This window comes from Artemia franciscana, chromosome 8, assembly GCF_032884065.1.
Source record: "Artemia franciscana chromosome 8, ASM3288406v1, whole genome shotgun sequence".
Classification (NCBI taxonomy): Eukaryota; Metazoa; Arthropoda; class Branchiopoda; order Anostraca; family Artemiidae; genus Artemia; species Artemia franciscana.
In genome coordinates this window covers 8,124,612-8,140,437 of record NC_088870.1, presented here as the reverse complement: position 1 = coordinate 8,140,437, position 15,826 = coordinate 8,124,612, and the positions used below count along the sequence as shown (strand labels likewise).

The 15,826-nt window shown below is 33.8% G+C and overlaps 1 protein-coding gene across 4 annotated transcripts in view; it reads right to left on the bottom strand.

The window, feature by feature from the left end:
• The window catches only part of LOC136029935 (hemicentin-1-like), a 173,523-nt gene that overhangs the window by 122,470 nt on the left and 35,227 nt on the right, over positions 1 to 15,826 (bottom strand). For all 4 annotated transcript variants that reach the window (XM_065708473.1, XM_065708472.1, XM_065708469.1 and 1 more), the window contains one exon: positions 12,171 to 12,370. In XM_065708473.1, the coding sequence (XP_065564545.1) occupies positions 12,171 to 12,370 (200 nt within the window). The remainder of the gene's footprint in view (positions 1 to 12,170; positions 12,371 to 15,826) is intronic.

Below are 15,826 nucleotides of genomic sequence, written 5' to 3'. Positions count from 1 at the left end.
GGGCCAAATAGTATGACACTTACTCCCCCACATATCGTACCCTTGTCTTACCCACACCTGATTATAGCTTTGGCAAGCCTACAGCAAGAATAAGCAAGGGCAAAAGTCAGAGAATCAGTGGCGCATCAAAGTTATCCATGGTACCCTGGGCTGCGTTGCTTACAATCACCCTTGGGAAAAATAAACCAATAAACACGCATCCGTGATCTTTCTTATGGCAGAAAAATCCACGTTTTTGCAAATGTGAGCTTGATATTTCTACAGTTCTCTAACACGGTGAATCTGACGGTGCGATTTTCATTAACATTCCTTGATTTTAGGTGGTTTCCCCACTTTTTTTTAAAAATCAGGCAAATTTTTCAGGCACCTAGATTTTGGTGATTAACTGAAATTATATATTTGGAATCAACATAATAAGTCGATTCTTTCGGTTATGTATTTATATCAAAATTTTGTTTTTAGAGTTTCGGTTACCATTGAGCTGCGTCGTTCCTTAACTATAGTCCGTTACCATGAACTCTTTGGTATACTTTAGATTGGCTTTTCTTGAATAAAAGCTATGAATTTCTTTATTTGTGCAAAAATAGCATAGATTTAAGCCCCGGTAAATTAAATCAAAATTATATATAAACGAGCTTATTGCTGGTTCTCATTACTAATTCTTAACTACTAAAAATAAGCAATACAGTAAGCACATGATACTAGGTACTATTTAAAGGAAGCAAAAAAAATTTATCAAGATAGAAATTTTTCTCTATTTTGGCTCAAATTTAAGCTAAGAACAAATTTAAGAGATTTTATGTAGAAAGTCATAAATGTATAATGTTTTGTTATTCTGATATCCCTCTCTTTTAATGCCGAAACATATTTTCTGGCTAAAAAGAAATGATAGAATATAGGAATGATAACTCTTTCAAAGGTTTCACCTCAGTGTTTACCATGTATTTTCCCTTAAGTTCAAAATTTAATAATATAAATTAATAGTATAAATTAATAATAATTAATTTAACTAAGAGAATAACTTTATAAAGTTGTACTCTTAAATTTGTTTTTGTCTTTCTTGATTGTAAAACAAAATTAATGAATGAGGAAATAAAGGAAGACCATAACCATTGATCATAACCCAGATGTAATTTCTTTTTCACGTAAGGACACATGGAAGATTCGATGTGGACTTGAAATAGGATGTGACTTATGTTTATATATTTCCTGCTTCTTCGTGAATTTAACAGCTTGAAAGTTAAATAATATTTTCAGCTTCTTTTCAAGTTGACAGAAAAAATTTATGCTAAATTTTGAACTTAAGGGAAAAATAACAAAATACAATTTTTCAACTGACAACCTAACAAAATGTATTCGTCTAATTATAAAAACAATGAGTTATGATTATTAACCTTCTTGAACTTCTATTTCCTTCCATTTTTTCGCCTTCGACACAGGTGCATCAGGTATGACTCAGAATACATCTGGGACAAACTTCTACACATGCAGGAGAGGTGAAATAGCACTGGGGTCCAGCCTGTTTCACAGAGGGCTATTAATAAGCTTCAACGGCGAAAAATTTATTCCTGCTAAGGCACTAGAGTGAAGCAGGGACATCAATGCTCCCATGAACCTGGGGAGGGTTAAGAACAAAGAATTTTCACCGCCGTCCTTAAAAAGATCTAAAAAGAGTTAAAACTCTGCAGGTTCTAGCTTGTTTTTTCCTGATTTCATCGTCAATATGTGGAAGCATTTTCCCCTCGATGTTGAATAAATCGTCTTTAACATTGGATGTTACAGAAAATCTACTATGCATCAAAGCAATAGACGGAATCGTACCAAAAATGGCGATTGTAGGATTAAAACATTTGAGCTGATTCAGAAGGAGATCGCAGGGATTAATTCGTGATATGATTTGCAAACATAGTTTTTAATAGAAAATGACCAATTTGAGTAGCACTGTTCATTATTTGGTGTTCAAGATATTCTCCCATCTTACTGATATGCACTCCAAATGTTGCTCCAAAATACTGCAGATTATCAGGCTTTGTAGCGTCTATAGCAAATGGGCTAGTGCGAGCCAAAACATCTACTTTGATGAAATTTGATAATGTGTATTTCAAGCAGCTTTTCACCTTGTTAAAAAGCAAATGAATTTGTACCTCTTCACTCTGTAATTCTACATTCACTCGGTTCACCACTGCTAAAATGTAACCAAGAGACACATAATGTAATTTTAAATAATTACTTATAAGTGCGCTGCATAGGGCATTAGCGGATGGTAAATTATCGGCAAGATAAGATTAAAGATAGGTTAACTATCCCATATTGCTCTAGAAGACGTTAAGCCACCCTCTCTATCACCAGCCATCTCGTTTTGCTAGGGTAAATCAGACAGCGCTCAGCTATATCAAGAAATGCTTGGCACTGTGTAAATTTCATTTTCTATTTTGGGGTAAACACAATAAAACTAAAAAATGTCATGACCTAATTACAAAACACACGGGTCTCAGACATCAGACGCAGCAGCTGAGAAAAGAGTAAACGAATGGCAAATACAACCGAAATCTGAAGGCCATGGATGGTCAGCCTTCAAAGACTTTTGGAAGTCTTTGTCTTTGTCATTTGTCTTTTGTCTTCGTCTTTGTCTTTTGTCAAAAGTCTTTTTCAAAGACTTTTGGAAGTCTTTGTCTTTGTCATTTGTCTTTTGTCTTTGTCTTTGTCTTTTGTCAAAAGTCTTTGTCAAAGACTTTTGGATCCTAGCGTGATCTAACGGACAGTCCGAACTTCGGACTCGGACAGTCCGAAGTAAAGACAACAAAGTCTGTCAGCGATATTTATCTTTTTTTTATTGAATTCATTTGCAATTAAATTCTTAAAACCATTACGCTGTTGCATCAAAAACAGTTGACACTGAAAACAATTGCTCGATTGGTTTCTGCTTTTCTAGAGCATAATAGCAAACAATTATTTGAAGGAATTTTGTTGTTATTCTGTCTGTCGATTCATCAATGATGATTAAGATCCTGGTCACTTCCAAAACTACAACTATCTCGTATTCAAGTGCTTACCAAATTATAGTTTTTATTATTGTGGTTGTATTTGCCTTGCCAAGGCCATAAGCTGAACGGTAGGTATGTCTTTTCCTTTTCTTTTTCACTGCTTCATTTATTTTTTAGCTTTCACTGCAACTGGTGTCCTCATCCATGTGTCTTTCTTCATATGTCAGTAGCAGTTTTTTCCTGGAGGAACCTTGAGCGATCCGTTTGACTCTTCAAAAGAGTTAGAATCACTAACATTTTTATTGTTGACATCAATTTTTGGTCCAGAATTTTCTTGAGTATCAGATTTAACTACATAACAACCTGAGTGTCTTGACTGTCCCCTAATGACAATATAGATAGATATGTTATGTTTGTAGTAGAGCTCTGTACAACAAAGGCATCCTGCGTCATAAATGTCTCAACACGCCCATTTCCTTAACAGAATGAGTTGCCTCTGTCACTTCTTCAACAGCCTCACTTGCAGAATTTTTACCTAGCTGTTCATGGAAAGTTTTGCTTTTAGTAGGAAGAAAAACCAGGATTGGGATTGAATGCTTTACTAGTTTTTTGAATAATTTTCTCTTAACCTGACTAATTCTATGTTTAGCAGCAAAATACTTTTATAATTTCCTGAGCTTCAGTTAACTTCCGATCCATTCTACGTTCAACAAGTATTTCCGATTTAGGGTTTGGACAACAAGTATTTCTCCTTTCAGCCTGAAGTCTGGGCCTTCTAAATAAATCGAAAATTGTGAGGCCTATTTTTTTAAAACCAGAATCATCTGAATTTGCAACCAATTAATACTATAATGACCTTCTAATAGGAGCTAAGGTACATCTCCGGGACATAATTTAGGGTCTGGGTTAGTTCCTGAAAAATTGATTCTCCTAGTGCAACTATTTTCCAAGATAGTGAAGAGCCCCTAAGCTGGATTTCTACCTCGTTCAGAGTATAGCTCATATCTGCTTATTATAGTAATTGATAACTGGAAATATGTATATAACCAATCTACTTAGACGTTAGGATGTGAATACAGGCTAAAATAAAATAATACAGTTATATAATATATTTTCTGCACCTACAACAATCTGAAAATTGAGCTACGTGTCTTAGATCCTGCGACTGCTTTCTATTATATTTTCCTAGAATTGTCTTTTTATTGATATAGGTGGAACGGTTTATGCTTGTCTCTTCTTGTCTCCCCTGATTGACTACTTTGATGTGCAATAAACTTGCTATCCCCTGACAATCAAGTCTGTTGAATACCATTTTCATAAGAATTTGCCTTACTGTATTCAAAAGCTGTAACGTAGACAAAATAAAATCACCAAATCTCAAGATAAAATCACCAAATTTTAAGTAAAATCACCGAAAGATCGCCACACCTTGAAAAAAACCGCCAAACAAAAAAAATCACCGAATTTGGTGCTCAGTTTTTACGCCTGTGTTTGTTATTCTTTTTTTTGGATTTGTGGTTTTCTTGTGCTTTTTTAAGTTATTGATGGATTGTCCTTACCAGGAGTACGATGAAAGTGGGTCATTTATTCTTGCTCAGTTTCTAGGTCTGTGTTTGTTGCTGTTGTTTTCGGATTTAGTATTTTTCTTGCATTGTTATTGTTGCATTGTTATTGCATTGTTATTATTGTTATTGTTATTGTTATTTATTGTTATTGATGGATTCTTTCCAAGATTACAACGAAGGGGGATCATTAATTGTTCCTCAAATTTTAGGTCTGCTTGTTGTTGTGTCTGGATTTAGTGGTTTTCTTGCATTTTTATAATGATTGATGTATTGTCCTTTCCAGGATTACGACGAAAGGGGGTCATTTATTGTTGCTCAGTTTCTAGATCTGTGTTTATTGTTGTTTTTAGATTCGGAGTTTTTTTTATGTTTTTTTATAGTTAATGATGGGTTGTCCTTTCCAGGATTACGAAAAAGGGGAGGTCATTTATTGTTGCTCAGTTTCTATGTTTGTGTTTGTTGTTATTGTTTCTGGATTTGATGGTTTTCTTGCGTTTTAATAGTTATTGATGCATTTTTTTCCAAAAGATTACTACGAAAGGGGTCATTTATTGTTGCTCAGTTTCTATTTGCTATTGTTTTCGGATTTGATGGTTTTCTTGCGTTTTTTTAGTTATTCATGGATTGCCCTTTCCAGGATTACGACGAAAAGTGGTCATTTATTGTTTCTCAGTTTCTAGCTCTGTGTTTTTGTTGTTGTTTTTCGGATTTGGAGACTTTCTTGCGTTTTTATAGTCATTGATGGACTGTCCTTTCCATTATTGCGGCGAAAGAGGGTCGTTTATTTTTGCTTAGTTTTTAGGTCTGTGTTTGTTGTTGTGTTCTGATTTGGTTCTGTTCTTGTGTTTTTATTGTTATTTGTACATTGTTCTTTCTAAGATTACGACGAAAGTGGGGTATTTATTGTTGCTCAATTACGACCAAAGTGGTGTATTTATTGTTGCTCAGTTTCTAGGTTTGTGTTGTTTTTTTGATTCGTTAGTTTTCTTGCATTTTTATAGTTATTGACGGATTGTTTTTTCCAGAATTATGACGGATTATAAATCATGTATTGTTGCTCAGTTTCTATGTCTGTGTTTTTCGTTATAGTTTTTGGATTTGGTGGTTTTCTTGTGTCCTTTTTATAGTTATTGATAGTTTATCCTTTCCAGGATTACGGTGAAAGGGGGTCGTTTCTTGTTGCTCTGTTTCTAGGTCTGTGTTTGTTGTTGTTGTTCTTGGATTTGGTGGTTTTCTTGTGTTTTTATAGTTATTGATGGGTTATTCTTTCCAGGATTACAACGAAAGGGGGTCATTTCTTGTTGCTCAGTTTCAAGGTCTGTTTTTGTTGTTGTTGTTTTTTTTAGTTTGATTGTTTTCTTTCGTTTTATAGTTATTGATGCAATATCCTTTCAAGTATTACAAGGAAAAGGGGCCATTAATTGTTGCTCTGTTTCTAGGTCTCTGTTTGTTGTTGTTTTTGGATTTGGTGGTTTTCTTGCGTTTTTTATAGCTATTGATGGATCATCCTTTCTCGGATTACGACGAAAGGGGGTCATTTATTATAGCTAAGTTTCTAGGTCTGTATTTATTGTTGAACAGTTTCTAAGTCTTATTTTTTCTTTATTTTTTGGATTTGGTGGTTTTCTCTTTAAGTCTGTGTCTTTTGTTTTCAGACTTGGTGCTTAATTGTGTTTTTTACAGTTATTGATGGATTGTTCTATCCGGGATTGCGACGATATTTTTGCCTGCAATAAGTGCCGGGGTGAAAAATGGTAAGGGAGGCTTATCTGCTTCTGATAAGTTTTACAAGTAGATGTAGAACTCGCTATTTGAAGCCAGAGTAACCCCTTCCGCACTTTAAATTGGAGATAGCTTGCAAAAACGCGAGCCAATGGATTTAAAGAATAATATCCAAAACATGCCTTAGGAATAATAACATGTATCACAAGGATTTCATAGACCAGGCACATAATGGTATGGTGGTGTGAATTGACAGGGTGTATCACGAGGGGATGGCTTGCAAAAACATGAACCAACGGATTTATAACATAATTTTTATCACAAAAATATCTGAAAAATGCCTTAGGAACGATAATAGCCGATGTAAAACAGGGATGTCACGAGCCAGCCACATATTGCCATAGTGGCATGAACTGACATGGTGTATCACGAGGGGATGGCTTGCAAAAACACGAACCAATGGATTTAAAGCATAAAATGTATCAAAAAATATCTGAAAATTTTTTTAGGAATGATAATATGCATCACAAAGATATGACGGGCTTACCACATATTGCCGTGGCGGGACATGAACTGCCATTAGGGGTATCACGAAGGGTTAGCTTGCGAAAACTTAACCCACTGGATTTAAAGCATGATTTTTATCAAGAAAATATCTGAAAAATACCTTAGGAATGATATTATGTATCACAGGGATGTCATGGGGCAGCAAAACATTGCCACTGTAGCGTGAATTGACATAGTGTGTCACTACAGAGGTGGCTTGCGAAAATACGACCCATTGGATTTAAAACATAGTTTTGTAAAGGAAATATCTGAGAATACCTTAAGAATGATGAGGAGTGTCGGAGGGTGTCGTGGACCAGTCATAGAGTGGCACAGGTCAGGAATGGATAGAAAATAATACCATTAAAAAGAGGAACCAACTATGGAATTAAGTCACATGTCCTGTGTCCCCTTAAATTTGCCTTTAAAACTCACCTTCTCCCCTCAACGGATCTAGAATTATCAATCAAAATTGTTCTTTTCGGGTAGAATTATATTTTTGATGTCGTGTGTGTGCTTACGGTGAATTTCTCAGCATTTATGTAGACAATCCTCGATCGAACGACTTTATAGTGACAATATCCCCTTCCTAGATGTATAATATTTATTTCAGTGCCCCAAGAATAAAGTGTTTTAGTAATGTATGTAAATTTGCTGATTAGTAAAACTTCTGTGTACAGCAAAAAGTCTTCAGCTTTTAGATTCCTGGTTCCACGATGAATCTTCAATACGAAATGCTATAGTAGGTATTTTTTCTTATTTTTATTCCTGCATTTTTCCATTTTCCATCCTTTTTTGTATTCTGTTTTCCTTTGTTTAGCTCTTTAATACCTCAGTTTTTGCTAGTAGAAGTAGAGCTCCTGTTTCTAGCAAAAGTAACCCTCTCCCATAAAAAATACCAGTTCCATATCAACAAGAAATGTAAAATTGCCTTTTTCGGGTTTTTCAGAGTTCATTGATCCTCAGAAATGCCTTTGTTGAATCTTTTTTCGCTATTATGTCTTAGTAATAATTTATTTGTGTTGTCTGCATAGCCCTGATAATATGTAAAAGCGAAAGTAAGGTTATTGATCTGAGCATTTACATAACTATGATGTAACATCCATTTGTGTGTACATCAAATGTATAATAATAATATCACGTAAACCTATTTTTACTAATCAATTTTCTCCCTTCCTTGTGAAATATTTCCGTAGGTATGAACACACGATTCATAGTTTATTGACCTAGAACTGTGTAGAGAGCTCCCCGAGTGGGAAAGAGCCTATAATTTACAGTGCATTTCTCGGAACATAAAAATAGGAGTAATTTTCGTATCGAGGTGGTAAACGTGTCTTTCCATTTTGAAAATCTCTGGTCATACGTTCAATTCCATCAGAAGACAAAAACCTTTGTTGTTATCGGATTATAAAGGCTCCTTGAGGAGAAAACCTTGAAGAAAAGAATATCTCGAAGAAACTTTATTAAAAATGAAGATATCTCGAAACAAATAACATCTGAAGGAAATATCTTGAAGAAAAAAACACATTGAAGAAAAAACTCTTTAAAGAAAAAACGCCTTGAAGAAAAAAACATGTCATAAACTACTAAATAATACCGACGTGAGCACCATCCTCAGTTACAATCGGAGGTTCCCCACTTGACTAGCCAACCCTGAACTCTAGTAGAAAAAGGTCACAAGATCAATAAATCACAAGATCAACCTCAATAAATTCAACAAGTCACGTGAGACTACGTCATATTACATAAGACCCAGGGTGAGTAATAACGTCTTAAAGGACTAGCAAAACTAATAGTATAACCCCTATGGCTATTTTCAAGCCCATCTATTCTTCACTACTCAAAAGATCAGAAAAAAGAAATCAAATTAATGATGAAGATAGCAGCATTTGTTATCCTTAAATTTGGCGTAATAACTAGTTTTACTTTGAAATATAAGTTTTCATATAAGTTTGAATTCTTATATGACTTTATTTCTGCTCGTTTAAGTTTCTAAATGAATCTTTACTTTTCTACGAAAATCGATTTTAAAATAAATTCTGTTTTTACTTATTTAAAAAAAAACAAGTGTTTCTATTTGCATTGTTCTTTCAAGTTTTTGCAAAATACTCTTCTTAAGTTCGAAAAAACAGTGTTGGCAAGGGTCTAAATAGCTATTAGTAAGCAGGGGGTACAGGAAGAAGTATACAGAAGTAAATACAGAAGCATATATAATAGAGCTATGATTACACGTAGCATAAATGCGCAATATCTGAGTAAAGGGAAAGCATTAATGCCGGTATAAATACATAGATAGAAGTAGAGAAAAGGTCATAAAAAAATTTTTAGGCATTATATGTATAAGTATTATTCTTTTTAGAAAAATTATCTCGCTGTACCACCGTCTTTTACAATGGCAAGACAAAATGTTGGCACCGAGTTCGTTTTGGTTACCATTCGTCTTCGGTATTAAACATGGCAAGACACGTAGGCACCATCTTCGTTTTGGTTACTATTCGTGTTCGGTCTTACTTCCATGAGAGAGATATCCCATCAAAGTCATCCATTCCTTCAAGTGACAGCTGAACAGATGTAAATGATCTAGTGATGAAACTAGGCAAAGGACTTGAGGGCTATTAGGCACTCAACACTTAACTGGTTGCAGAAACTAGGGTGTAGGAAAAAGTTCACAAGATGTTACAAATATTCTGGCTATTTTATAATGAATAAACTATGTAGATGGTGAACTTAGAACTTAAAAACAGAACCCACGTACATAACTTGAAATATGTTGCATTAACTGCGTGAAGAAATTCTAAGGAGATTACAATTTTGTAAGATGTCTGCACATTTTGAAGAGATTAATTTAGTAAAGAGATTAAAAATGTTTGAATTAACTGCGTAAAGATATTCACAGAAACAAACAACAATAATATGATATTAACAACTTTTCCCTAACATGGTATTAATTTGTTTTACCAAATCCTTAGAATCCCCTCTAAAAAAATAAAACATATGATATTTTGACATTAATATTTTAACTGCTTCACTTTTTAAAAACAAAGGTAAATTAAAAGAGGTTAGATTTTTATCAAAGAAGAAAACTGTTTCTTGGTCTTTCTCTAAGCAAATGAAGAACTACAGCATAATAGTCGTGATTGTTGACATTTCTCGTGCTGAGACTTTGGCCTTTAAATGTCACACAAGTATTACTACCAATGAACTACAGTAGATGTCAGATTCAGTGATACTGATAAAAATTTCAATCTTACATATTACCTCTGAAAATAAAGCTCCGAAAGGAAATTTTTCCCCTGTCAGTTTTATGTTCCAGTGGTTGAACCTCAATTTACATTGTTTACTCGAAAATTCCCATGAGTAAAAAGAAAAAGTCTACAATATCTTTAAAAACATTTCTAAGGAATAGTGATTAGTTAATCAGATTTTTGAAAGTATTAAGCTTTCCAGGTGGGTAGTCCTGTGAAAATTGTCATGACACTGGAGTTTAGAATACTAGAATCACTTCAGATATTTTATAATCAGCATAAAAATCAGATTTATTCGATGTGCCTTTGTCACCAATTTTCTTTTTTTAGACTCTGTTCCTATAAGGAAAAAAATAAAAAAAAATAATATTTTAAACATATTTTTGTTTTAACAGTAAAGACTTTCCCTAAACAGGTGATAAGAAGTTCAAAGAAAAGCTTTAGCAAATAAAATTTGGCATATATTATCGATTTTTGAAGTTCTTGTAAATTTTCACTTTCCTAAATTTAAAATATACTACCTTTAGCACCCTTAATAAGAAAACATTTGGCCATCCACTCCTCTCGTATATTATTGAAAGTGATAAATCATTCTCTCTGTTTTCCACCATATTCATTAATTTGAATTATTATTTCCTTGTTTAACATTAACCGAAGTTAGAAAGCACAATAAAACGGAAACTTACAAAAAAATCTATTCAATTGGTGAAATCATTTAGCCGATGTTTTTCGTTATTTTTTAACAAATTAAAACTCATTAAATTTGTTTAATGGGTCTGTGTAATAAGAAAAATAAGTGACAGCCACTCTTGTTTCCTAGCTACGGCTTTCAAACTAAATATTCAGTAAATAGAAAAATTTTCAGAATTTATTAAGCTTTTGTAATAAACTGATCGTTTTCTAGACGAAGGATAAAATTCTTAGGAACCCTGTCATGACATTAGGGTTTATCCCACTGCTAGTAGCGTATGGAGAGACGTTAAGTTTGTAGCCAGTACGTTAAGTTTGTATGTTAAGTTCAGTACGTTAAGTTTGTAAGTCAGTAAGTTTGTACGTTAAGTTTGAGAGTCAGATCAGTATGCAGGAATTTTTTTTTTAGGGAGGGGGGCTAAAAATACAAAGAAAAATTTATTCGATGATTTGAATTAGAAGTGCCAAGGATATTGGAAAGAGTTAGGATTTTTTGGGGGGAATACTGGGTTTTCACCCCCTTTTCCATTGTATGTCTCAGTTGGATTTAAGTTTTGCTTTTCAGGAGGTAACTAGGGCTTATTTTGCAGCAAGTCGTAGAAAACTAAGAGATTCCTTCAGCTTTGATCAATAGATGGAAAATCTTAGCCCCGTTGGTATGCCATATTTAGTGAGCCCTTGGCAAAACGGTAAGGGCTGCAAAGTTGTGACATGTTACCCTAGACTAGGTATACCTAGGAAACATCACATTTTAAGTAATATTTTAGTTATACTGAGGATATTGTAGTTAGCCATCTAGGACTAAACGAAAAGCAGGTTTTCCGCGGTTGGCGTGGGAGGATGTCATAAAAGAAGGTTGAGGGAAATGGCAACTTCCTGGGAGGGTGTAAAGAGGAATGTTTTGAATATATTGGGGGATGGAGGAGGAGCATGCGTAGCTGTGTGGGCTTCAGGCAGCTTGGTGTTGTGGTGAATTTTTAGCATTAGTAGTAGTAGTAGCATTTATATATCCTTCTTTTTATTAATATTATTGGTTCCACTAGTATATTTAATTTGAAAGTGGCTTCAATTGGAAGGGGGGAGGGGTATTTGCCTACGGATTTTTTTTGTTCACCTCTAAATTTAGGAAAATAATTTTTTCTGGGGAATATTCATTGTAAAATGTCTTTTCTTTCTGGTGTTTTCTTTGAAGATTAGAATAAAAGATTAATTCCCACCCCCCTTAGATTATAAAAAAAAATACATTTCTAGATCCCCCAGCATTTTATGCTAATGAACACCACTGTAATTTGGATAATATGATTAATAAGTTTGTTGTGAAATGAAGTGCCAAAACTTTTCTTGTTTTGCTGATAAAATAAAACAAAAATTCTTGCCAAAACTTTTTATAAGAGCCAATTTAATATGAGTGTTCTTACCTATGACTGTAACATTAAAAAAAGTGTTCCTTGTTTTTGCCTTCTTAAAGTCTACGCGGCATCTATATTCCCCCATGTCAGAAAGCTCGACCTGGGCTATTTTAAGAACCGCCGGTTGAGCATTGGAAACGAAGTGCCATCTCCGACTGATCGTTGCCTCAGACCAATGAAGCGTACCACTTTTACTTCTGGCGTCAAAGCTAAATAGCAAAATATTTTATTTTAGTGCCATAACAAGAGGGAGGTCAAGAAGAGGCATTTAATCCCGGTATGAGAAACAGAGGATAGGGAGGGAACATTAATTTTTTGAATTTATAAACTTTAAAATTTATCTTTGATTGTCAAATTTATTTTTATATAGAATTATCCTTACCCAAAAAGACTATTGTTACTTTAATCACGTTACATGCATGAAAATGATATGTCTGTCTGGAAATTGGACCGCATATAAGTTTTGCAAATTGTAAGTGAAACAAACTTAAATTTTGGCATAAAAGTCTAAGATCAAACACATTTTGCAAATGTCAGATTTAGATCTTAGGATAAATTATTAACTTTTAGTAACGAGCCAAATATTTTGACCTCTTCAATCGAATATTCCCAGAGTATATCCTGCATGGTTGAAAAACTACATGGCCTCCTCCTTTCTGTTCCACCCAAATGTACTATTAAGAGGATTGTACGAATAGAACTGATGATCGAAGGGAATTGAAAGAGGTCTATAAAAAACTAGTTTATCATTACTGGCTATTATTACATTCATGGCTGTGGAAGAATTGTATCCTTTGTAAGTTTTTTGAAATGAAAGTAAAGAGGAATATTAATAAAGATAAACCTTAAAAAATAGATCTACAGTTCTAATGAGCCATAAGGAAATTAGTTCGAGTCTCACTTCTTTGCTCAATCTTGATACAAGGTTTTAAATATCAGTTGATATATCTCTTAAATCTAGGAAAAAGAAATCGATAACGCTTAAAATCTTACTAAAAATTTTCAAAAACTACAACCAATGAAAAAAGACAGAAAATCCAAAATTTGGGTTGAATATGTTTTGTCGCCTGTGTCATTCTATCATCTATGTAATATTAGAAATAAGGGCTGCATTTCTAGGGCTACATCAATGTAGCCCAAGAAATAAGGAACGAGTAAAGATATTAGTTTGATGGCACCTTCCCAGAGTACATTCTTGGTCATAGATTCAGTCTAGAAACAACTTTGCTCGACGACTTTCCGAAATAGCAAGAAGCCCTCAACCATAAACTCAACAATTTTTTGTTGAGCAAAAACAATTTTTTATTTTAACTGAATGTAAGGAGCAATATTAAAACTCAAAACGAACATAAATTATTTCCTATATGAAGGGTTGCCCCTCCTCAATACCCTGCTCTTTACGCTAAAGCTTTTAGCACTTTTGAAAAAGCTTTCTATTCTAATTAAACGGATCCTGTGTTTAATTAGCTGTTCTTATAAGAAAAAATGGGACAAATAGTCAGACTTTAGCGTAGAGCAGAGCATTGAGGAAGGGACAACCATTCATATGCGGAATAATTTCTGTCCGTTTCGATTTTTAATGTTGCCCCTTATTTTCAGTAAAAAAAAAATTGTTTTATACTTAATTTCTGTTCGTTTTTATAAATAATGCAGGTAAATCTGGCTCACCCTCCATAAAGTATACCCCCCTCCCTCACGAGTAACTCCTCCGTAGAAATTTCGTCCAATGTAAAGTATACTTATACCCCCGTCAAGTTTCCTCCAGACAGTTCCATCCTCACTAAAAATCCCCCCTCCTCGTAAAATTTCTTGTGGGTGATTCAGCCTGAAAAATTATCCTTCGCGTACTTTCATTAAAAAAAAGACTTTAATGTCTAATCGATTTTTCGATATTACTAGAAATGCCCCCTTCCGTTAAAATTTTATTCCAGAAATCGAGACACGCGGAAAATAGCTACGGATATTCCCGCTAGAACATCTTCACATAAAAATTGAGTTAGAAAAAAGAATGTAAGACAATTAAAAAGAATTTGGCATAGGAATTCTGTCATATCCCCCAATGTAAAATTTTCCCTGGAAAATTCACCCCTTCCCCCCGAAATTTTCCATCCCCAAATAACGTTCTTCCTATGGAAATCCAACCCAAGCACAAAATCCCCCACCCAAAATGTATGAATACTTCCCAATAATGAATACTATATGTAAACAATGGGCAAATTTCGTAAGTTATAGGCCTCTCCCCACAGATGTTTGGGGTTATTTTGCCCCTAGACACATAGTTATTTGATCTTTCAACTATATTCAACGGAATGGCTGTGTCAAAATTTTGATCAAATAGCTTAGGGAAATAAAAAGCGTGTGAGGGGGCCAGCTGCCCTCCGATCTTTTTGATCGATTAAAAACTGCACTAGAACTTTTAATTTTCGTTTGAATGCACCCTCTCCCGATCAATTAGGACTATTATTTCAGTAAAATCACCCCTGACAAAAAAAAATAACAAAAAAACAAAACAAATAAATACGCATCCGTGATCTGTCTTCTTGCAAAAATAGCAAAATTCCGCATTTTGTATATAGGTGCTTGAAACTTATACAGTAGGGTTTACTAGTACGCTGAATCTTATGGTATGATTTTTAGCAATATTCCTTGAATTTTAGAGGGTGTTTTTCCCCTATTTCTAAAATGGTATATTTTTTCAGGCTCGTAAATTTTGATAAGTAATACTAAACTTGATTAATCAAAATTACGGTTTTGTAGAGTTTCGGTTACTATTGAGCCGAGTATATCCTTACTAACAGTTTGCTACCACGAACTGTTTGAAAATGAGCGAAAATTGCCTTGCATTTGAGAGAACTTTTTTCATTTTTTTTTTTTTATCCCGGTGCTTACAGAGTCAACTGTCTTTGTGCTAAACAATAAATCAAATTGAAAATCAAAGGAAATGTGCTGGGGGTCGTCAATCACCCATCCCCTCCCCTCTGAATGATTTCTAATTTAAGATTATTACAATTGTGTATTACTAACAGTCAAAAAGATCGACAACAAAGAGGATTCAGCCGCGCCAAATTATTTCAAGCACTGACCAAAACCATAGTTGGTCCAATTTAAATCCGAATTACGAATTTTAATCAATCTATCAAACCAAAATTTAATCAAACCAATCCTCCCTGTAAGTAGGGAGGATTGGCGAAAAGTGATCAATTCTGACAAGATAAATGATGAAACTCTAACAAGTAATTGCCTTCCACCTTCAGCTTGGTATAAACATTATTCTTCGAAAAAAAAAATTCTATTGTCATTACTTTTCATTTTTTGTATGTTTTGCTTTTTTGTGTGTATTTAATCGTTTGTACTCCACATTTTAATACTTTTATAGTGTTGTTGTGGGTAAGAAATAAATTATTATTATTATTATTATTTTTATTGGTGGATTTCCCAGTTCTAGTTCTTGGTAATTTCAGGTCGTTAAAAGTTTTACTTGACTATTCATTTCAATTTCTACTCACTTCAGAATTTTCAATTAATCTATAAAAGTGTCTGTTACATTTATGCTTTGTGTTATTATTCACTTTAATTTTCGTTCGTTTTGTATTCATTTATTGATAGTAAGTTTTGTTTCTGTAAATTATTATTATATGATTCTATTTTTGCTCAAATTAGGTTTT